Raw genomic sequence first — 20,278 nt, 5'->3', positions numbered from 1 at the left:
CCGATTGTCTTGGTATGCAGGGCACTCAAGACCGAACATGGGTTTCCCCGGCAGAGTCTCAGCATTAACGTGCTCCCCATTGACTCTTTCTGGCAATATGACGACTTTTATCGCACTGTTGGCAGAATTCTTGCTCACATCGTGGTGATGACAAGCAGGGGACGCATCTTAGTCGCCTGTTTCCTTCCCCAAGTTAACTGACAGTGTTTATATCTTCTTGACCATGGCCGTGGCGGATGCGGCTGTCAACAAACAACAGATAAACCAGAAGCCTGAACAACAATGGCTAACTATATGTCCTGGCCCTCACCGCAATTGTGTATTCTCGGATCACAGGACGTTGAGAAGAGGAATCCGCGGGTCGCTGCTCGCCGACAGATGGACACCGTTGGGGAGGCTCAGGCTCAGGAATTGATCCGCCCGGCCCAGGCCCCGCGCGACCCAAGCACACTCGAACTGTTCTATGACCTGTTTTTGGTGGCCAACCTTGCTACTGTCACAATGAAAAACGAGATTGTCGACGAGAGAAGTAAGAGCCGAAGTTGTTGCAGGTAAAGAGCAGAGGCTGATGATTCAAAGGTCTGAGGGCGTATCTGGGATTTTTCACATTGTTATGGTTCACATGGCTGCAGACCATTCTGTACGATGTCCGGGTCTCCAGTGAGTCCGTCTTTCACCACATCCACAAGGCAGTATCTTGTGCAATCATGATGGGCTTTGTGGTTTGTGCGGCCATGTACGATACATCCGACGTTCACTCCACAATCAATGGATTCAAGGCCATGTCGCTTGTACTGATGGTGTCGAGACTGGCCCTTGCTCTACAGTATAGTATCGTCTGCCTGTCTGTTCGCGGCCCTTCTAAGATCCGGACCCCTATGTTATTTACCGCGGGCAGCCTGATCCTTGCCGCGGCCGGCTTTCTGGGCGTCTTCTGGGGGTTTACATATACTCCTCATTGCTATCTGGCCTGGTAATGTTGGCCGAAGAAAGCTCAAGATCAAAAGCTGACACCATCAGGTATGCAATCTCTGCCACGGAAGCGACCTCGATCGTTTTGATTTCCTGTCGGTGGAGAATCTTCAGCTTCAAACGAACCCACCTCCTGGAGAGGCTTGGGCTCCTGACCCTCATTATCATGGGCGAAGGAATCCTGGGGATGTCGCGAACCACCTACCAGCTGTTTCAGACAGTTAACAAGCCCACCGCCGAGAATTTTGGCGAGCTCATATCTGCCGTCCTCCTGGTGGTGAGTAGTTGACGCTGGCTGCTTTGGAGAGTGTCTGTGCTTACGAGAAACAGTATATGATTTTCATGCTATATTTCGGCCACATTGAGCACGACAAGTTTGGCACCATTCGCCAACAGATTTGGATGCTCTTGCACTACCCACTTCATGTCGCCATCCTCCTCACCGTGGAAGGGTCGTCGTTTCTGGTCTTGTCGGGAGTCATCGGCCACATCACCGACGCTTGGGGTAACCTCTACCCCCTTTCCAGCCATCCCGATTGGAATAGCTTTTTCTCAGGGTATCAGAGTGCAAATGAGGTCGTCAGCGATATCTTGATGGACATGGACACGTTGCTTGCACTTACCTTCAAGGACTCGGAAGCCCTGGCCCTGATCAATCTGTACAACTACACAACGGACATAGTGACCGTCGAAACGATTGCTGCGCCCTTTAATTCCACTCAATGGCAAGATGAGGCGAGCAATGCGATCAACCAGCTCTGGAGTGGCGTGGAAGTTGCAATCTACCACAGCTTCGGGATTGAAGGACACGACCCGCACGATCATGAACCATCGTCGATCGAACAGGCAGCGTCGGCACAGAACGTCATGGACACGGTTTTCCTCTACTTTTACTTTTCGGCTGGAAGCCTCCTTCTCGTCCTGGCCATCATGTACGCTTTCTCCAAGAAGAGCCAGAGCCATTCACGCGAAGCCTGGGCGTCGATTGCAGCTCGAATGGTCGTGGGGGCTGGAGTCATGCTTCCGGTCATGGCCCGATGGATTGACACAGATGCGAGCTATTCATTTTACCTAAGTCCTTGGACCATTGCAGTTGTGATGTTGAGCTACTTGACCGGTGAGCCCTGAGAGTCTGCTCGTTCTTTTTGGTACTGCCCTGGCACGTTTGCTAATCCCATTGACATTGACAGTGGTTGTCCTAGACTATTTTATGCGTTGGGTAGCACATCGGAAGCAACCTCTGGTCCGGTCAGTCAGAGAGTTTTTCAGAGTTCTAATCCACTCTCCTATGAAGTGGTGTCCGACTATATAGTAGTATTCGCAGTCGCAGTGTTGCCGACAGTTCTAGACAGGAAGGGCACATCTATGTGTAGTGGGAGAGCCGATCCTGGAGGAAGAAAACTTCTCTGCAATGAGAAAATATTAATGTCATGCAACGGTCTCCTATATTCATGCAACGGTCTCCTATATTCATGCAACGGTCTCCTATATTCATGCAACGGTCTCCTATATTCATGCAACGGTCTCCTATATTCATGCAACAGTCTGCTGTATTCATGCAACGGTCTCTTTTCGCTGCGGTGACTGGATGACAAACATGCCAAGATAGTGACAAACAGGTCAGTTTTCAACCCTTGAAGTTGCAGTTGCATGTTCAGACTCCCATCGGACAAGTCAACAAGCAACCATTCGGACTACTCACGATCCATACACCCAGTGGCAGCTTCTAGGGGCGGCGAGTTTGACCGTTACCAACCTCGAATCTTCTGACCTTCCTGTATCTGTTCACCATGATCTGCTCCAGCTGTCGGCTGACACTCCTCACCCGCCTCCGATTCCCTCAGTCCTCATATTCCGCCAGTCTTCGATATGCGTCCACAGTGCCTGCTACACCCAATGCGGGCCCAATCCAAGCGCCCCCTTCCATTGCGGTGGACGGCGCGAACCCAACACAGTCGCCTGGCTCTGCTAGCCCTTCTCAGCCCCTCTCTGAATCGAAGACGCCCTCGACCTCGGCCGGATCAAAAGAATCAAAGAAGTCGGCAAAAGTCAAGAGCTCCGTCCCCGGTGGACAGATCCTGAGGGGACTGGGGTACACCAAGGCGCAGCCAGAGCTCCTGGCCAAAGAGGACCACGAGTACCCCGATTGGCTGTGGACGTTGCTGGATGACAACAAGATGGCTACAGGAGGCACGAAGCTGGATTTATCAGGTATGCTCCCGTGCCCGTGGGCCGCCGTAAATGGCGCGTCTGCGTTTGCGTTTGCGTCTGCCTACCTGCGGACGTAGGCAGACAGGCCGACGACTGTGCTGACGATGCGTACAGCAATGACCAAGAAGCAACGGGCTCGATATGATCGCCAACAAGAAAAACTCCAGAAGGACGTCCCTGTCACCATCCCACCTCATGAGCAAAGTACAGATTTGACCGCCCCTGACGAAGACGCCGTCACCAGTCTACAGCGCCGACATGAGATCACAAAGAGCGCCCGGGCGGCGAGGAGGAGAAATATCCGCGAGAGCAATTTCTTGAAATCCATGTAAATGGGAACTGGTGGAGGGTAGGAAAATTTGTGTACAGTAATCCAGAGAAAACTTCAAGTGGTCTTTGTCTTCGCGTTCGCCGGCACGTCAAGCATTTCCTTCGGGATTGAGGGCTTGAGATGGTCGTCTCTCTGCTGCCACCACACTCAGATCATTCAGCAAATGCTGGCGTCGAAGGCGGCCCGGATCAACGATGGTTCACCGAAGTACACTCGGGTGCATGGTCGCGACAGTTCAGCGTCCTATTAGGCGGCATGCGAGCCGCAAGTCGATGTCTATGTATATGGTGTTCCGTCATTGTGCAGAAACAGTGTCGACGAACCAGCCAACCTAAACCCCCTCAAAACACTCCGGTTCTCACCCCCAATCGTTCCCATGCCGTCGTATACCAATTCCATATAAAGTTGCATCCCGTCGTGCAAAGTCGTTTCATTCTTCGAGTTGAGCAGGCCTGCCGGGGTATCATGCCGTCATTTTCGCATCTCGTTGATCGGCAGCCATTTCGTGCCGATCAAGTCTGTCCCTTGCGTGGTTGACGTTAACCTACCTCCCCCATTCTTCCCTAACGCCAGCAGTGATAAGTTCCCGACCGGCATCATGCGCTAATGCTGCTCGGGGCTGAAGTCCATCTCAGTCGCCTGAGCCCGCTGCCGCTGCCACTTCCGCGCAATGCCTCTCGCCCACAGTTTCCACCGGCCATCCCGGTGCCCGATTCCAATTTACCGACTTCACGACCCCATGCATAGCCTGCACTGAAGCTGATGGCCGAGAACACAAGGACAACGCCAGCGGATATCATCCAAGAAGCGAGAGTCGGGTTGATGAGCTCGTCGTTGGCCACCGCCGCTTTGGCGGCCCGGACTTTCTTAGCATGTCGCTCCTTACTGTATTCTCTGGACTTGCGTTTGGCGTGCTTCGGGGACGACGATCTCCTGGCCTGAGCGGTACCATCCAGTTCCGACTCTGGCACCAGGCGAAGAGCGGTTGGCTGAGGCGAGGGTCGTGCCGCTGTCGTGGCCCGGGTGTCGGAGCCCTTGGGCTGGACGGCCGCGGCACATGACAACAGGGTCGTCAAGGAGGCCCGCAACGCGGCATCGTGGTCGGGTCGATAGGATGATTTGCCTGTTCGGTGCCTCGATTGAGCTTGTCTTTCATAGCTTCGTTGGGTCACGGTCCGTTCCCCGATGGTCGAGAGCGGTGTGGAGGACGGGGCAGTAGGGAAGTAAGAGTCTGGGATGGGCCGGCCTTGTGATGACGGCGGATGGGAGAACGCATTGGGTTGAGGCGTGAATGCTCTGCCAATGGTGCCAACACCCAAAGCGGTGGAGGTGTCATCGTCGTCTGCATTATCATCATGAGAGAAGTCTTCGGTGGAACTGCTCAGAACTGGATCGCTTTCGCTCTCACTCTCTTCATACTCGTCTTGACTGCTACCAGCTGCGCTCGTCGACCGAGGTTGAGGGGTGGAGAGGCTGGCCGACGCTCGGGGTTGACGAGAAGACCACTCTTCGTAGGGGTGGATTTGCAGGCCGGTCGTGACGATGTCGTTGCTTGTGGATGAGAGGGACGATGAAGAAGGGCGCGATGAGATCTCAACCCACGAGTCTACCAACGTCAGAACTGCCATTGAATAGTAGACGCGGCGGTGGTGGCCTTACCTTCTGAGCGCATCGCTCGTGTACTCGAGTTGGTGGGCGCAAAGGGAGGAGCCGCACCCCCGGGTGCTGGTGTGCGAGTGTCGCGCTCACTCCTATGTAAGTCAAGCGGCTCGCTCTGTGGTGGCCGCATCTTGTTCGGGCAGGTCGTCGGTGGAGGTCCGAGGATGGAAGCAGATGGACGCAGTTCGTCCTGCCTGGCTGGGCGACAAAGAAAATGCAGACCGTGAACCCTCCGATACTCTGTACGGAGTATTTTGCAGTACTTGCACGATGGTTTGTTGGGCGAAGACCGGGCCGTAGTCGTGGTCGTCTCACCGCTGACTGACGAGGGCCGATGGTGGTGGTGGTGGTGGTAGTGGCGGTGGTGGGGGTTGCCTGCGCTGATTGGGACTGCACCACTACTAATGTGCGCCCGAGCTGCGCTACGAATCTGCGCCGAGTGGTTAGGGCGGAAGGGAGGGGGGGTCACTCTAAGATTGGGGACGAGGCACACTGCAGGATGCGATGCAATGCGATGGGATGGGATGTTGATTGTGAGAGGAGAGAGGGATATGAAGGTTGAAGGTGGCAGCCGTTGGCGAACGAACGGACGCAGGCGGGACTCGGACTTGCCAGCGTGTATCCGTACTCCGTGTCGATGACCACGTCGAGGAGCAGGCATGCAAGGAGAAGAGAAGGGAAATGCTTGCAGTCCCAAGGGGTGCTGGCTGAGGACGGTGAGCACTGGGCACCGGGTACAGGGGCACGGGGCACAGGGCAGGATTCCTGGAGTCCAAGTTGGATGGGCGGCAGCTTTGACATGGCATCAGGTGTCAAACTAAAGGCATGACTTGCTCAGTCCAGTATCACGAGGCCTCCTAAGCCTACCTACGCTTCTGCGATCCTTGGGTTCCAATGGTTGGCCGTGTCTGCTGATGTTGGCGAGTCCCAGTCCGTTCTGCACGTCACCCAGAATTACAGTATCACCAGGTATTATTACAGCACCAACAGGGGAGCCTCCTCCTTAGGCCTGGTGGCCGATCTCGGCGGTCTCTGTCTCGTGCTGGGCGCGGAGTTTAGAGTACGGATACTGTATCCGTACAATGTAGGTACGGAGGACGGAGTACATCCTTAGAGAGAACGACTCAGGTGAATGACCTTGTTATCACCACATTACGAGCATGGAGGATTGTAATTTTGAATTTCAATTTCAATTGCAGTTTCATTCACGATCCCAGGCAGAGAAAACGAGAAAGAAAAACACGGAACTTTTACCTACATTACCTTGGCCTCTGCAGCCCTCTTCCCGCGCAAGTCAGTCATACGCAACCACAAATTGACCCTGGACACCCATGCATGGTACGCAGTGAGACCATGTTCATTCCGGGTCGACAAAACACCACTGGTCAGGCGCCATCGACCTAGAATGTGGTCTTCCTTCCAGAGAAGTCGCCGAAGCCGCCGCGGTTGGTCGAGGCACCACGGCCGCCACGACCGCCGCCGAATCCTCCGCCTCCACGTCCACGCCCGCCGCCACGCCCACCGAATCCTCCACCTCCACGACCGCCGAAGCCGCCACGGCCGCCACCGCGCCCACCGAATCCTCCGCGTCCGGGAGAATCGCCATTCTGGGGTCGGGGCTGGCTGTAGTCCAAACGAACCGGGCGGTTTTGGATGTAACCACCCTGCATAGCTTCGAGAGCAGCCGTGGCTTCTTCAGTAGAGCCAAAGGTGACATATCCGAAGCCCTTGGGGTTGCCTGTCTCGCGATCGGTAGGCAGACGGACGCCCAACACGGTTCCATGAGGAGCGAACGCTTCCGAGATGTCATCCTGAGTGCAGTCGAACGACAAGTTGCCGAGGAACAAGGTCTCGGTGGGCTCGCCCAGTTTATCTCCGTAGGACTTGCGGCGGTTGTCTGGCTTGTCACCAGTGCGGGCGTTGGCGAAGTCGACGTTCAATGGTCGATTGTCGAGCTCGGCGCCTTGTTTGGCGGCGTGAGCTTTGGCGGCATCAGCAGCGTTGACGAATTCGATATAGCCAAAGCTGGAACACGTTAGTCAATGCGCCGTTATATGTCAGGATTGTCAACCTCACCCTTTCGATCTTCCGGTCTCGCGATCGGTCATCAAGCGGACACCGCTGAGCTCACCAAACTCCTCAAACTCGGATCTCAGCCAGTTCTCATCGACGTTCCATGAGAGGTTGCCCACAAACAAGTTGGCACCCTTGGACGTGTCCAATTCGGCGACCTTGCTCTTCTTGGCGGCAGGGGCCTCTTCTTCTTCGGCCTTGCGTTTGGTAGTCTTCGGCTTGGCCTCGGCCTCTTCATCTGAATCTTCACTGTCTTCGCTGTCGTCGTTGCTCTCGGCGCTCTCGTCGCTCTCGCTGGCATCATCACTGTCAGCGTCGACGGCGGGTTTGGCACCATTGGCCTTGGGAGCAGCTTCCTCTTCATCGCTGTCGGAATCTTCAGAGCTGTCGTCGTCTTCATCCGCGGATGCGGCTTTGGTGTCTTTCATGACTTCGTCGGCGGACTCTTCATCGTCGTCAGAGTCAGAGTCAGAGGCAGATTCATCCGACTCGGACTCGTCGGTGGAGTCATCCTTGGCAGCCGATTTGGCAGCCTTGCCCTTTTTGGTGTCGACTTCCTCACTGTCGCTTTCCTCATCAGACGAGGCGGAATCATCGTCGTCTTCCTCAGAGCTGGGCTCTGGAGACGGTTCCTTGACAGGTGCCTTCTTGGGCTTCTTCTCCTCCTTCGCAGCAACCTTCTTGGCTATTTCCTTGCTCTTGGTCTTCAGACTTTGCGCGGGCTTGGTCACAGCACCGCTTTTGACCTTGGTCAAGACCTCGGCCTTGGGTGCCTTGGCGGCGGACTTGGACTTGGACTTGGACATTTTGCTGCATGCTCGTTAGCGAAAATGGTACGGCAGGTAGGAGAGATCGCGTTTCAAACAAACCTAATTCCCTCAGACCTCTTGTAGTGCAGCAGCGTGATGTGCAGCGATACCCTCAACCCACAGAGTGAATAAAAGCCCTCGACCTCAGATGTCAAATGCCGTAGCAGATGACACAGAAATAAAAGTTTCTGGGAAGCGCGCGATACCACAGAGATGGAACTTGGGACGGATCTCAAATCGGCAGGGTAGACAAGCAAGACCTGCGACGAATACGTGAAATACCCTCAATGTCAGACCCACAGAGCCCTCGATAGACGTCAACTGATGCCCTCGATAACGATGCCCACGATGGAATACTGAGATGAAAGAATACGATGGGGTTTGCAGAAATAAGCGGTGAGAAGTAGGATGGAGGAAAGTTGTCCAGGTCGAAGCCAGAAATTTTCCTGGCGGCTATTAAATAACCTTCTTATCTTAGCGTCAGTTGGAAATTTCATGGCGATAAAGCAAGCCCAAGCGGAGCTACTGGTGCTAACCGCTGCTAGAGATAGTTAGTACTAATTAGTTGCTAATACTAAACTTGAAAAGTTCAAAGTTGGAGGCTGGGAGTGCCAAGGACTCCCGGAACAATATTTCTCCGTCCTCACAACATGTGCCAGTGTGGTATTAGTACTCCGTACTAGTCCTATAGTAGGGTAGTGCTCCTCCTTACTAGGTCCCTGACCTTACCGTCGCTGTCCTTTCGAGCTTCCTGCCTCAGCTGCATCGATTAATACACCCAAGTTCGATACACCAGTCTCTCGTTTCCGCCGACAGCCGGCTTCCGCTCATCCCCTACCATCATGTCGAGTCCTTCTAATTCTCATAGACCGCGGAAACGGCGGAAAGAACTGGCTCGGAGTCTCACTATCACGGATATCGTCAAACTCGACCCGCGGGACAATGCTATCACCCCGGAGTTTCCCCTGGTTGCCTTCTTGTGGCCTTCAAGGGGAACTACTTCTCAATGGATCCTTTTGCCATTGATCTTGATGGTTGTGGCCATTTTTCGCTGGAGCGTGGGTCTTTGGGGATACTCCGGGTACCAGCAACCTCCTATGCATGGCGATTTGGAGGCCCAGAGACATTGGATGGAAGCTACAACACACTTACCAGCCTTTCAGTGGTACTTTTACGATCTTCAGTACTGGGGTCTTGACTACCCTCCGTTGACTGCGTATCATAGCTGGCTGTGTGGCAAGGTGTAAGTCACCCAGTGTCGATCTGCCTTTGGCCATCGCTGACCTACAAAGGGGCTCGCTGTTTCGCCAGGACTGGTTTGCGCTGGACACGTCCCGCGGTCTGGAAGACCCAGATCTCAAAGTTTTCATGCGTGCCACGGTTATCGTCTCCGAATATCTCGTCTACATCCCGGCCCTGATCATCTTCCTCCGGCACTACAGCAGGGCACAAGGCACAGGCACGACCTCTACTGCAATTGCCCTTGTGGCCATTCTCATGCAACCTGCCACCCTTCTAATTGACCATGGCCACTTCCAGTACAACACTGTCATGCTCGGCTTTGTCGTTGCTACTTTGTCGAGTCTTTATGCCGGCAGGCCCCTGTGGTCATGCCTCTTTTTCGTCGCCGCCCTTGGATTCAAGCAAATGGCACTCTACTACTCGCCAATTGTTTTTGCCTATCTTCTAGGCTCTTGTCTTACTCCAAAGGTCCGCCTGGGCCGACTGCTATCAATCGCGGCGGTTACAGTGCTTGCATTCACGGTCCTGTTCGCGCCGTTGCTGATCGGATCTGTCTTTGACAGTTACACAACATCAGACCTGCCAGCCCTGCCACCACCACCGTTCCTTGCAGAAAGACAGGTCAGACTAGACCCCAACTCCCCCATTGAGATGGTCGTCCTCCAGATCAGTCAAGTCATCCATCGAATGTTCCCTTTTGCGCGTGGACTTTTCGAGGACAAGGTCGCCAATTTCTGGTGCTTCGCCAATACATTTTACAAACTTGGCAAGCTTCAAGCATTTGTTGACCTCCCACGACTCTCCGCCATATTCACCCTGGTCTCGATCCTTGGGCCCACACTTATTATCGCCGCTGTTCCCAAGAAGGCTTTGCTTCCATATGCGTTGGCCACGTCAGCATGGGGATTCTTCCTGTTTTCTTTTCAGGTCCACGAAAAGTCCGTGTTACTACCACTACTGCCCATGACCTTGCTGCTTGGAAGCAAGCAAGGCCTGAGCAAAGAATACCGCGCTTGGATCGGCTGGGCCAATCTCGTGGGCGTTTGGACGATGTTTCCTCTCTTGAAGCGAGATGGACTGCAAACGCCGTACGTCGTCATATCTCTCCTGTGGTCCTATCTCTTAGGCCTCCCTCCCACGAGTGTCGATGCATACTACGACCCTGATCACGAAAATGTCCCCGGCCGGCCTCTCGCGCCCGATGACTTGCGGACGCCCACCAAAATCCTACATTTTCAAACTTACATCGTCATGGCGTTTTGGCATCTGCTCGCAGCCTTTGCAACACCTCCAGATGACAAGCCCGATCTATGGGTTGTTTCCAACTCCTGCATTGGGGCGCTCTGCTTCGGAATTTGTTATCTGTGGTGTTTCTGGAAATTGCTTTCCGAGAGCGGCCTGATTGACGGGTATTCAGGGCGGTCGGACGCGCACGAAGGCTCCCCAGTTGCGACTGACAGACTGACCGCCGACTCAGAGATAAAAGAAAAATAGAATGTGTTGCCCAGAGCTCCATTCCGAAATCACTTCGTTAACGGCATAGACAAGATAAACATAAGCCCTACGGCCGGCACTTGTACATCACATCATCGTTCCTCATAAGGTTCTTGTTCGTTCTCATCCTTTGTAGCCTTTCATTACCATAAGCCATGGCATTGGCTTATGCATAATTCACCACGCCCTTGACGGCCCAGACTTCTCCATTCCCAACACGCCCAACGATGCCATCCACAACAAGATTGCCGGGCCGGATAATCCTGTGGCCGTCATGTTCCTCCCACCATAGCTCTTGGCCGCCTAAAGTCTTGATCTTGCCTTCCGGACCTTTTTTCCACGGGCTTGTCGGCACGACGTGCTCTTCCACGAATCGCTGCAGATTTTGCGCCGCTTTGTCCTCACTCCTCGCCGCCGACACTCCTGAATCATCACCTGGCCTGTCTTCCCAGGGCTTCCGCGGGAGGGCCTGCATCGCACTGTTCAACGGTGCAAGTACGGTGGTATTATCTTCGGGCTTGGTTGATTCGAGACGAGTGGTGACGGTAGAAACGTCGCGTGTCAGGGAGGCAAAGATATTGATTTTGCGAGTCTGGGGGAGAATGTCTGAGATGGAGACGGTGCTGTCGTCCACCCCGCCACCATCTTTGTTTGGTGAGGCTCCATCTGGTGTCGAGGAGATCGGGCTCTGAACGGGACCTGGATTCATGGGGAGCTGGTCGCCGTGGAAGGAGGAGATGGAATGGCGCAAGAGTGAGGCGGATTCACGGAAGTAACCCAAGGGAAACAGGGCGGCAGCTACCGAAAGCGAGGCGAAAAAGGAGGCGACAAGAACTGGGTAGCGCATTTTCATATGGATATGGTCAGTGGGCTCTGTCGTGGTCGAAGGTGTGGTTGCAAAGAAGGATGCGTATTGCCTCCTCTGTACGGAGTACATGCCGCCTTCTCCCACGGAGGTGACGATGACGTCGCAGCAGTTATGGGGACACGTGACACGTGACACGTGACAAATCTATTTCCACAAAGAAAGGGACCAAGTACGGAGTACCTAAAGGGACATAATGTTCAACACCGCGCGCTCCTGAAGTCAAAGAGAGACTAAATACCGACATCTGGCACTTCTAATGTTCCGCCCGGAGCATCCAGTGCTCTGCTAATCGTTTCACACACCAGAACTGCCCTCAATGCCTCTGTAGGACTGCATCTTGGCTGTGCGTTCTCCCGGATCACCTGGACAAAATGATCTAGCTGCCGCTGGAAGGGCGGTCTCGCATCATCGTCAACAGGGAGTCTCTCCTTCTGAAGTTCGGTCTGCCACCCTTTCTTCCTACCGGCCCCGTACGACCATCGTACCATATCCGGGACGCTCAGAGAGCCCTCGGTGCCCAAGATGCGGTAGACGTCGACTTGCTCGTCCGCCAAGTCTGCGAGTGGGATTGGGTTCTCTCTCGTGGTTGCCTCGTAGTTGTATGGGCTGACTACATGGTCTGAGAGTAGAAAGGTGCCGACGATTCCCGAGCGGAAACAAAGGATCAGGGCCGCGCCCTCCTCTGCACGGTCGTGCTCTTCCACCGCCTCAGGCACCTCGTTCTTTTCTCTGCGCGGCACAGTCTTTTCGGCATGGACCCTGACGATGGGCCCGAAGAAATACTGCAACAGATCGATTTCATGCACTAGATTGATCACGGCCACCCCTCCGCCTCGACTCTTGCTGCTCCGCCATGCAAGGGCCGGGTCGGAGTTGAAATAGTCTGCCGGCTTGAAGTTGGCCCAGAGTGCTGATACGGCGGTGATCTGGCCCAGCAAGCCTTCTTCCACCGCTCTCTTGGTCGCAATTATATGGCGATTGAACCGACGATGGTGGCCGACTAGTAGACGAACGTCCTTCTCGCGCACAAATCGCACCAGCTCCAGACCCTCGGTGGTCGAACTACTCAGCGGCTTCTCGAGAAGGATGTGGATTCCGGCCGTGGCGAGCTCCTTTGCCACAGCAACGTGAGTGTGGTTAGTAGTGCAGACGATGGCAGCCGCTGGCTTGCGATTCGTTGACGAGAGCAATTCTTGCACGGAGCTGAAGTACTGTATCGAGTGGGATGCTGCGATTTCCGGCCCGGCAGGAGAAGGATCGACGAGTGCAACCAGATTGGTAGAGGGATTGGACAAGACTTCCGCGGTGTGTCGTTTACCAATGGCTCCGGAGAAGCCCACGATCGCTATGTCTATGGGCGTAGAAACTGCCATTTTTCCGCCTGGGAGTTACCACTACCACCAGGACGAAGTGGAGGGTCCTCCGAAGGAACTGCTTATAAGAAAACGAACCCAAGGCCCGTGGTGTAGGTGGTTCAAGTTGAAGCCCGAAAAAGGCGTGATTGGCAAATACTCACCACGCCATGTGGACCGGAGTTACAGGTTGCAAGAGAATACTGGCGCATTATTGGTTTGGGAGGCCATACTACTGTATATGTATCCTCTCCGGCGACAATTAAGCGGGACGACCATTTCTACTCTGTACGGATACACTGGTGACTGTATGGCCCTGGCGTACTCCGTATCTGCTGTGAGGCTTGCGCTGAGTTCTATGCGCTGAGGTCTACAGAGTACAGGTAAGACCCTGCCGGCTTTACGCTTCCTCTGGCTTACGCCACGTATAGGCCGCTCCGGGGTGATTTCTTCTCAACCTCGGACCCAATCCATCCTCGAGGTAGTTTTCTCTGGCGGCGCCTCCCACGACCTTGTACTCCTCTTTGATGACGCCTCGCCGCCTCAACTCCGGCCACAGGTACTTGACCATGTCCTCGAATGTGCCCGGACTCACAGCGTGGCTGAAGTTGAAGCCGTCGATATCCGCGACCTCGATCCAGCGTTGTAGCTGGTCCGCCACCGTTTGCGGCCCGCCCACCACTCTCGGGTGCGCACCGGCCATTGCAAGCTCTTGCAGCACCCTTCGCTTCGTCCACTTCACGTTGTCGCTGCCTGGGACGGTGGCAGACCACGTCTTGACCAAGCTTTGTACCGCTCCAGGCCCCGTGAAGTGGAAATCCTCATCGTCGGCCAAAGCGGACAGATCCACACCGGTCCAGCCTCCGAGAAGGGTGGCGACGCCGTCGAGGTCCGAGGCCTCCAGGAAGTCGTTGTATTTTTGCTGTGCCTTTTCGTCCGTTTCGTCAACAATGACGAGCATACCGGCGAGCAGCTTGATACTGTCTCGATCTCGGCCCTGAAGCGTAGCTTGGTGTCTAACGGTGCGTTGAGTAACTAGATTACCCCTTGTTAATTCAACATCACGTACCTGATGTCGTCCGCGATTTTCCGCACGTTTTCCGGACTCATGCCAGGGAGAAACATCACTTCGGCATGCTTGGTGGCGAAGAGCTTCCCCGCGCTGTCAAGAAATGTGAGAGACTGGGCACGGTACACTCAGGGAGGGCAAGCCAGCCCGTCTCACTCACCTCGAAGCTCCAGCTTGGAACAGAAATGGAGTTCTTTGCGGTGTCGGATCCACTGCATTCGGGCCGGCTACACTGAAGTATTTCCTGCAGCAAACACACACGAGGGTTAGGAGCCGGAATGCCTGCTTGGGGTGGGATCGGATGTCACAGTACCCTTCATGATTGATGGCTCGCACGCGGTCCGGTTCGATGTAGACTCCCCGTTTGGCGTCGCGGACCAGAGCGTCATCCCGCCAACTTCCTTCCCAGAGCTTGTAGACGGCGTCCATGAACTCTTCGGCTCGCACATAGCGCTCGTCGTGCGGGATCTCCTCCTTGAGGCCACAGTTTCGGGCGGCGCTGGCCAAGTGGCTGGTGACCACGTTCCAGCCAATGCGTCCTCGGGTGACGTGGTCCAGCGTCGAATACCTCCGTGCGAGGATGAAGGGGTTCTCATAAGTCACGGAGGCGGTGACGCCGAACGCAATAGATTGAGTGGCATAAGCCATTGCCGAGATAATCACACTTGAAGGCGAAAGAAACCAGACTTAGCCCAAAGACGAGGACATGGCAATGATCATGATCCCCTACAGGGCGGCAGGGTGCATTGACATCGACATTGACATTGACGGCCTCGTCCACTTACCTGGGATCAGAGTATGGCACCTGGGCGCCGGATTGCAGCGCAGGCCCGATGTTTTCTGGCCCTTTGTACAAATCATACAGCCCCAATGTGTCTGCGATAAAGATGCCGTCAAAGTTGCCGCTCTCCAAAAGCTTCGCCAACTCGACCCAGTAGCTCAGATCATTGTTGGACGCTTGCCCATTGGGAAGTCGCCACAGCCCTGCCGCGTGGTTCCAGATCGATTAGCTGTGTGCGCCATGCAGTCCTGTGAAGGGCTGCGGCTGAAATGAAATGCTAACCTGGTGACATGTGCGTGGACGCATTCATCGTGAATGCATTTACAATCCATGTCTTCCGTTTTGACGCCGTAGCCGGCGTAGTAGTACTAGACATGATTTATGGGGCCTGATTTCGACCGGATTGATTGATTGCTTGCAGTTTTCGATGTCCAAGATGCACCAGGTCTCTTCACAAGGCTGGGATGGGATGGGATGGAGACGGAGCAAGTATAGCGAGGAGCACTTTTCCCACGCTTGGGCTTGGGCTTGGAGACGATGGAGATGAAAACACTGCTGGCAACTTAGACCACGTGGATGCGATGTGCTTGTGGCGCTCGTCTACTTCTCCTCCTGCTACTGTACCACTGGGTATCTTAGTGTGGCGCCAGTCTCGAGAGCCAGTGTCCAGGGTCTTTGATCCGAAATTCGACCCTGCAATGTTAACTAACTCGGACGTCAAGCTTTTCGGGTCATCGCAAGGCGAAGGAATTTGCCGTTCCTCTCATAAGATCCCAACTTATCGGAGAAAGTCTTGCTGGCGCTGAGGCAAGACCTGACTATGATGGCGTGATAGACCCCGAGAATGGAGGATATACAGTGCCCGGTACCTTATGTATGGTACTTCTTTCTGCGTTCGGGCTTTACAAGAATGGTCTCCTGAGACTAGACGCCACCTTTCAGAAGATGGTTACATTTTGAACGCCTTGAGGCTCCTACGACTAGGCCCCGGCCTGCCTATTAAGTAATGATAGCACAAATTCCTCGCTTACCCAGACTGGTTGATGATTCCGAGGGGGTCAACAGAATCGTCCCTGCGATGGAAGAATGTCAGACTTGTTCAGAACGAGTGGTGAGACCAACTGTCGTGGCGCATCACCCTGTTACAGTAATGTGGTATGTCGCAATCATCCATGCCCATCTCCCATCCCGTCCATATTGATCTCGACGATGGTATAGATTATGTCCATACATGTCTATTATTATATTCCCTTTAGACCACCCTATGCTTTTGTTTGGCCTGTCTATCCGGGATCAGACAGAACCTTGCTGCTCAATGTACTCCGTAATCTCTAATTTTCCAATAGGCCCGATATTCTACGCTGGCGGGGCCTGATTGTGCAGTGGTATCGGCGTCGTCTGGCAGAGCATACCCAAGCCACCACGGGCACCGTCACATCTAGTAGACATAGATGAAGTCCTCGTTCTTCAAGTCCGTAATATCGGCCAGGCCTTTGTCTTCAGTGACGTGCTGGGCACCCTTGTCGTCATCGACCTGCCCCAGTTGCTGCTGGACTTTGGCTTTCCCAATCATTGAGAGATCAACCACTTTGGCGTTTTTGCCCAGTCGTTGGCGAGTGGCGGCGTGCTTGTTGTTCAAGTACTTGAGGTATACGGGAATGAGCCTGAGTGAAGGAGTCAAAAGTCAGATGGGCCCGCGGTCGTGGGTTTCGTCACTTGTGGAAGGAACTGGTACTTACAGGGACAGCAAAGTAACCAGACAGAAGAATCCCAGGCACGAATAAAGACCTCTCCGGTACAGAGGAGCATCTTCAGAGAAATATAGCTGAGGCCCGACGATCTAGATAAACGGTCAGCGTGTGGTGGCCCGGAATGCAGATTCACAGGGGTGCAATATTACGTTTCCGGCGCAGGTGGAAAGGAAAACAATGGCGGTTGAGCACTTCCTCTTGGTATTGCCGCCCGTGTTTTGAGCCTGCCATGCCCACAGGAGAGGAGTAATGCCCGTGTTAATGGAAAGCTGTTTTCCAGGAGTCAGTTTTCTGGAGTCTAGGGACAAGAAGGGCCTGGAGCAGCTGGGATACTTACAAAATAATAGGCAAAGAGAAGGACCCCTCGATGCTCGACAGTGCGCGGGACCTTCAAGATGATGAGGGCACCCACGATGGGAGTCATGCCATAAGCGGCCAGGACCAACCCCTTTCGATTGAACTTGGATGAGAGCCAGCCACCACCGAGGCTGGCAATGATCTGGATGGCTCCCACAGGCATTCCCACCAGAATGGTTTCGAAGGCGCTGAACCCGAAGGATTTGATGATGAGCGGGCCAAAGGTGGCCATGGCCCCCGAGGTGCTGTCACAGTGTCAGTCGGGCGCAAAGACGGGCTGGCTCCAAGCCAACTCAGACGGCGGAGCGGAGTAGCTTACGAGACCGAGAAGCCGTATAGAAACCACAACAGGGTCTTGAAGTCGGTAAAGACCTCCCAAACATGATCCCATCTCCACTGTTGAGTCTCCAAGCCTTGCTGGTTGGCGCGGACCCGCTCAATTGCGATCAACTTTTCTTCTTCGGTGAGGAACTTGGCCGTGCCGATGGAGTCGGGCATGAAAAGGATGGTGATGCCTGCGTAGGCCAGGGTCAAGCAGGCGAAGAAGAGAAAGACAATCTATGCACGCCGGTGGTCAGCTCAGCACAGGTACCTTGGGAACAAGAGAAGTGTCTTGAGAAGACCATACCTGATATGCATACAAGTGCGAGTTTTGAGCATGGCCGAGTCCCCAGATGATCAGACTGCCCAACTTGGAGAGGGTCAGTTTGTGACGTCCAGACAGACAGACGGCGATGCACACTTACAATCGCGGCCACTCCATTCATGGCATTCCAGGCCATCATGCGGTTGACCTGCTCACTGCGACGCCACCACAGCTGGCTGACGGCGATCAAGGAGGGTGCTATGCCAGGGTAGTCGCGCTCGACGGAACAAACATGCAGCCAAATCAACATTTGGCATCAGGATCAGCATCTGGCGTGGCTCACCAATGACGGACTCGAAAGCCCCCAACAGAAACCTGGTTGTCGCCAGCCCTGCGAAATTGCGACTCCCGGCCATGCCGAACAAGCTGACAGCCCACAGCACGATGGCGATCCCAATGACCTTCCCCAACGGCAACTTGACGAGCAAGAAAGCGCCCAGAGGCTGGAAGGCCAACTGCGCAAGGTAGAGGATCGACCCCAGCCATGAATACTCGGTGCCGTGCAGATGCGCCTGCTTCTGAAGTCCGAAGACCGCGCTGTTTCCCAACGCGGCTTTGTCGCATTGCTGCAGGAAATAGGCTGCCAGCATGAAGGGGAGAACTCGGAGATCAATCTTTCGGAGCACTCTCTTCTCCTGCTCTAGGGTGTACGAGATAGTCGGACCGCCATTGGGATTCTGGATCTGGAGCAAGTCGACCCCCTCGACCGTCGCAGCCAGCGTCTTTCCAGCGTCGGCTTCGGGCAGAATCTCAGCCTGATGCTGGTGGGCGGGTTCCTCTGCATGAGGATGAGGAGGAGAGGATATGTCCTCGGGACCGTGATGGGGTTGCACACTCATGTCGCTGGCCAAGTACAGGAGGAGATGCTCGGACTGGGATGATTCCCTGTTCAATTCGACGCTGCCGACTATTGAGTATAAGTAACCCAAAATTCCGTCGCCGGCCGGCGGCCACAGATGGCGACATGTACATAGTATTGTCTGATGGACGCTAAGGGGCCAGACAAATACGGATCGTGGGTAACCATGTGGCAATCAGCAGTATGGAAACTGGTCCCCGAAGGACAGCTAGTTTGAGTAGATCGGGCTATTTGTCGGCGAAGCCTGTGTCTCCAGGAGGTCGAACTAATAATCTATTGTCTGTATAGTATGCACAGTAGGTGCTTGGAAAGCACTTCTGAGGAGTTCAGGACTGTGATCAAGACGGCTGGCTGCAATATCACGAAACAAGTCGCCACGATGACACCATGTACTCTAAGCGAGATACTGCTCAGGCTAGCCTTATAAACCCCTTTCAGGGTATGAGGTGACAGGCCAGTAGCCACTAGGAAGAGACAATCGGGGTGGGGTGGAGCCAGCCGAATCAATTGAGATCTCCGTAGCTACTTATTCCTATCAAAGGTGCATGGAGTGCTCCTGCAGGTACGGAGTACGTCTGTACAGAGTAGTCTTCTCCTGCCCCAAATAAAGACCAGACCGGAGTTGGCCACCAGACTTTCCAATGAGGTGGACGAGAGACCAATGCATCAGTGATTATTTAGTCAAGGGGCCGCTGGGAGCCTCGTCGATCAAGATCGGGTGCTCAATGATGGCTCTCCAAGCTGGCCGGGCGGTCACGGCCTGGTACCATCGGGTGAGGTGGGGGTTTTCGGCTCGCCAGGCTTTGTCCAGCACGTATTGGAAGCCGCGCGCAAGCTGGGACGCCACATACAGGTCTGCCAGAGTGAGGTGGTCTCCGACCAAGAAATCGCGGTTGGAAAGGTGTTGCTCCAAGACCGAAACCCTTGGAAGAGCAGTGGCTTTCGCCTCCTCGACCGTCTTTTGGTCGTATGGAGCAGCACCGATGAGAGGCCGGAACCAGCTGGTGAGGAATGGGAACACCTCCGTGTTGGAAAAGGACAGCCATCGGATGACGGCGGCGTAGTCCTTCTTTGTCTTGCCGAGCAGTGTAGTCTTCTCATTCTGTGACGCGACTGCACATGACAGGAGGTGGTCAGCATGGTCATGGTCCACGAGTCAGTGGCAAAAGAAATGTACATACAGTAGATGGCGATTGCAATGGACTCGGTCAGAACGTCGCCATCGGCGCCAACAAAGGTGGGGAATTTTCCCAGAGGGTTCAGCTTCCTGTACTCGGGGTCGTCCTTCCGAGGCGCAACCAATTCAACATCGAGGTTGTTCTCCTTTGCGACCACGAGAGAAACGGTGGTTCGGGGATTGTCCTAAGCTTAGCATCAGTATTGCCATTGCCCTTCCATTCGGCCATAGGCTTCAGAACAGAAGCATACCCTGACGCCATAAAGCTTCCCGAACGACATGTTGACTCTCTGGTGGTGTGAAGCTGCTGGAGGGACCTGGGTTAGGGTTAACGAGGGATAATGATGGCCGTCCACAGAATCAGCGTACAATGCTTGAAGGTTGAGACACAAGTGAAGGGGAGGGAGACTATCGCCTATATCCAACAGTATAATAATATATGTGTATGCGGCTGTTCTTCCAAGAATGGCGTCTACTAGACGATTTATGGGGTGCTCAAAAGCTCTCCACTCCCTTTTACTTGGCACATCCATTGTCCTATGGCGACGGTCGCTTTGCACGACGCTGACCAAGCAAGGCTCACTTCTCACTTCTCAGGAGAGAGGACAGAGTACTACAGAGTAGTGT

At 54.4% G+C, this 20,278-nt stretch overlaps 10 protein-coding genes across 10 annotated transcripts; 3 read left to right on the top strand and 7 right to left on the bottom strand.

Moving 5' to 3' along the window:
• Positions 1–282: 282 nt before the first annotated feature.
• On the top strand, positions 283–2,100 carry A1O3_09006 (uncharacterized protein; the record flags this gene model as incomplete). Its single annotated transcript, XM_007739102.1, has 4 exons — positions 283–529; positions 580–973; positions 1,021–1,249; positions 1,303–2,100. 4 exons carry the CDS (start codon positions 283–285, stop codon positions 2,098–2,100), a joined length of 1,668 nt encoding a protein of 555 aa, XP_007737292.1.
• Positions 2,101–2,762: 662 nt separating this feature from the next.
• A1O3_09005 (uncharacterized protein) lies at positions 2,763–3,515 on the top strand (the record flags this gene model as incomplete). Its single annotated transcript, XM_007739101.1, has 2 exons — positions 2,763–3,183; positions 3,298–3,515. The coding sequence occupies 2 exons, from the start codon at positions 2,763–2,765 to the stop codon at positions 3,513–3,515; spliced, it is 639 nt and encodes a 212-aa protein (XP_007737291.1).
• Positions 3,516–4,110: 595 nt separating this feature from the next.
• Positions 4,111–5,303, bottom strand: A1O3_09004 (uncharacterized protein; the record flags this gene model as incomplete). Its single annotated transcript, XM_007739100.1, has 2 exons — positions 4,111–5,120; positions 5,174–5,303. The coding sequence occupies 2 exons, from the start codon at positions 5,301–5,303 to the stop codon at positions 4,111–4,113; spliced, it is 1,140 nt and encodes a 379-aa protein (XP_007737290.1).
• A 1,270-nt stretch (positions 5,304–6,573) lies between these two features.
• Positions 6,574–8,052, bottom strand: A1O3_09003 (uncharacterized protein; the record flags this gene model as incomplete). Its single annotated transcript, XM_007739099.1, has 2 exons — positions 6,574–7,198; positions 7,250–8,052. 2 exons carry the CDS (start codon positions 8,050–8,052, stop codon positions 6,574–6,576), a joined length of 1,428 nt encoding a protein of 475 aa, XP_007737289.1.
• Positions 8,053–8,897: 845 nt separating this feature from the next.
• A1O3_09002 (alpha-1,3-glucosyltransferase) lies at positions 8,898–10,791 on the top strand (the record flags this gene model as incomplete). Its single annotated transcript, XM_007739098.1, has 2 exons — positions 8,898–9,298; positions 9,348–10,791. 2 exons carry the CDS (start codon positions 8,898–8,900, stop codon positions 10,789–10,791), a joined length of 1,845 nt encoding a protein of 614 aa, XP_007737288.1.
• Positions 10,792–10,957: 166 nt separating this feature from the next.
• On the bottom strand, positions 10,958–11,638 carry A1O3_09001 (uncharacterized protein; the record flags this gene model as incomplete). Its single annotated transcript, XM_007739097.1, has 1 exon — positions 10,958–11,638. The coding sequence occupies one exon, from the start codon at positions 11,636–11,638 to the stop codon at positions 10,958–10,960; it is 681 nt and encodes a 226-aa protein (XP_007737287.1).
• Positions 11,639–11,889: 251 nt separating this feature from the next.
• On the bottom strand, positions 11,890–13,032 carry A1O3_09000 (uncharacterized protein; the record flags this gene model as incomplete). Its single annotated transcript, XM_007739096.1, has 1 exon — positions 11,890–13,032. The coding sequence occupies one exon, from the start codon at positions 13,030–13,032 to the stop codon at positions 11,890–11,892; it is 1,143 nt and encodes a 380-aa protein (XP_007737286.1).
• A 379-nt stretch (positions 13,033–13,411) lies between these two features.
• A1O3_08999 (uncharacterized protein) lies at positions 13,412–15,171 on the bottom strand (the record flags this gene model as incomplete). Its single annotated transcript, XM_007739095.1, has 6 exons — positions 13,412–14,027; positions 14,081–14,173; positions 14,241–14,324; positions 14,394–14,744; positions 14,866–15,064; positions 15,144–15,171. The coding sequence occupies 6 exons, from the start codon at positions 15,169–15,171 to the stop codon at positions 13,412–13,414; spliced, it is 1,371 nt and encodes a 456-aa protein (XP_007737285.1).
• Positions 15,172–16,299: 1,128 nt separating this feature from the next.
• Positions 16,300–18,454, bottom strand: A1O3_08998 (uncharacterized protein; the record flags this gene model as incomplete). The annotated part of the gene is made up of 8 exons (XM_007739094.1): positions 16,300–16,525; positions 16,601–16,701; positions 16,762–16,881; positions 16,950–17,214; positions 17,289–17,527; positions 17,598–17,660; positions 17,716–17,813; positions 17,899–18,454. 8 exons carry the CDS (start codon positions 18,452–18,454, stop codon positions 16,300–16,302), a joined length of 1,668 nt encoding a protein of 555 aa, XP_007737284.1.
• A 693-nt stretch (positions 18,455–19,147) lies between these two features.
• On the bottom strand, positions 19,148–19,932 carry A1O3_08997 (elongation factor 1-gamma; the record flags this gene model as incomplete). Its single annotated transcript, XM_007739093.1, has 3 exons — positions 19,148–19,587; positions 19,656–19,836; positions 19,903–19,932. The coding sequence occupies 3 exons, from the start codon at positions 19,930–19,932 to the stop codon at positions 19,148–19,150; spliced, it is 651 nt and encodes a 216-aa protein (XP_007737283.1).
• Positions 19,933–20,278: the final 346 nt, after the last annotated feature.

This window comes from Capronia epimyces (genome assembly GCF_000585565.1).
Source record: "Capronia epimyces CBS 606.96 chromosome Unknown aczIQ-supercont1.9, whole genome shotgun sequence".
NCBI classification, from domain to species: domain Eukaryota; kingdom Fungi; phylum Ascomycota; class Eurotiomycetes; order Chaetothyriales; family Herpotrichiellaceae; genus Capronia; species Capronia epimyces.
The sequence above is the reverse complement of the archived record's forward strand: the minus strand, read 5'-3'. Positions and strand labels throughout refer to the sequence as shown.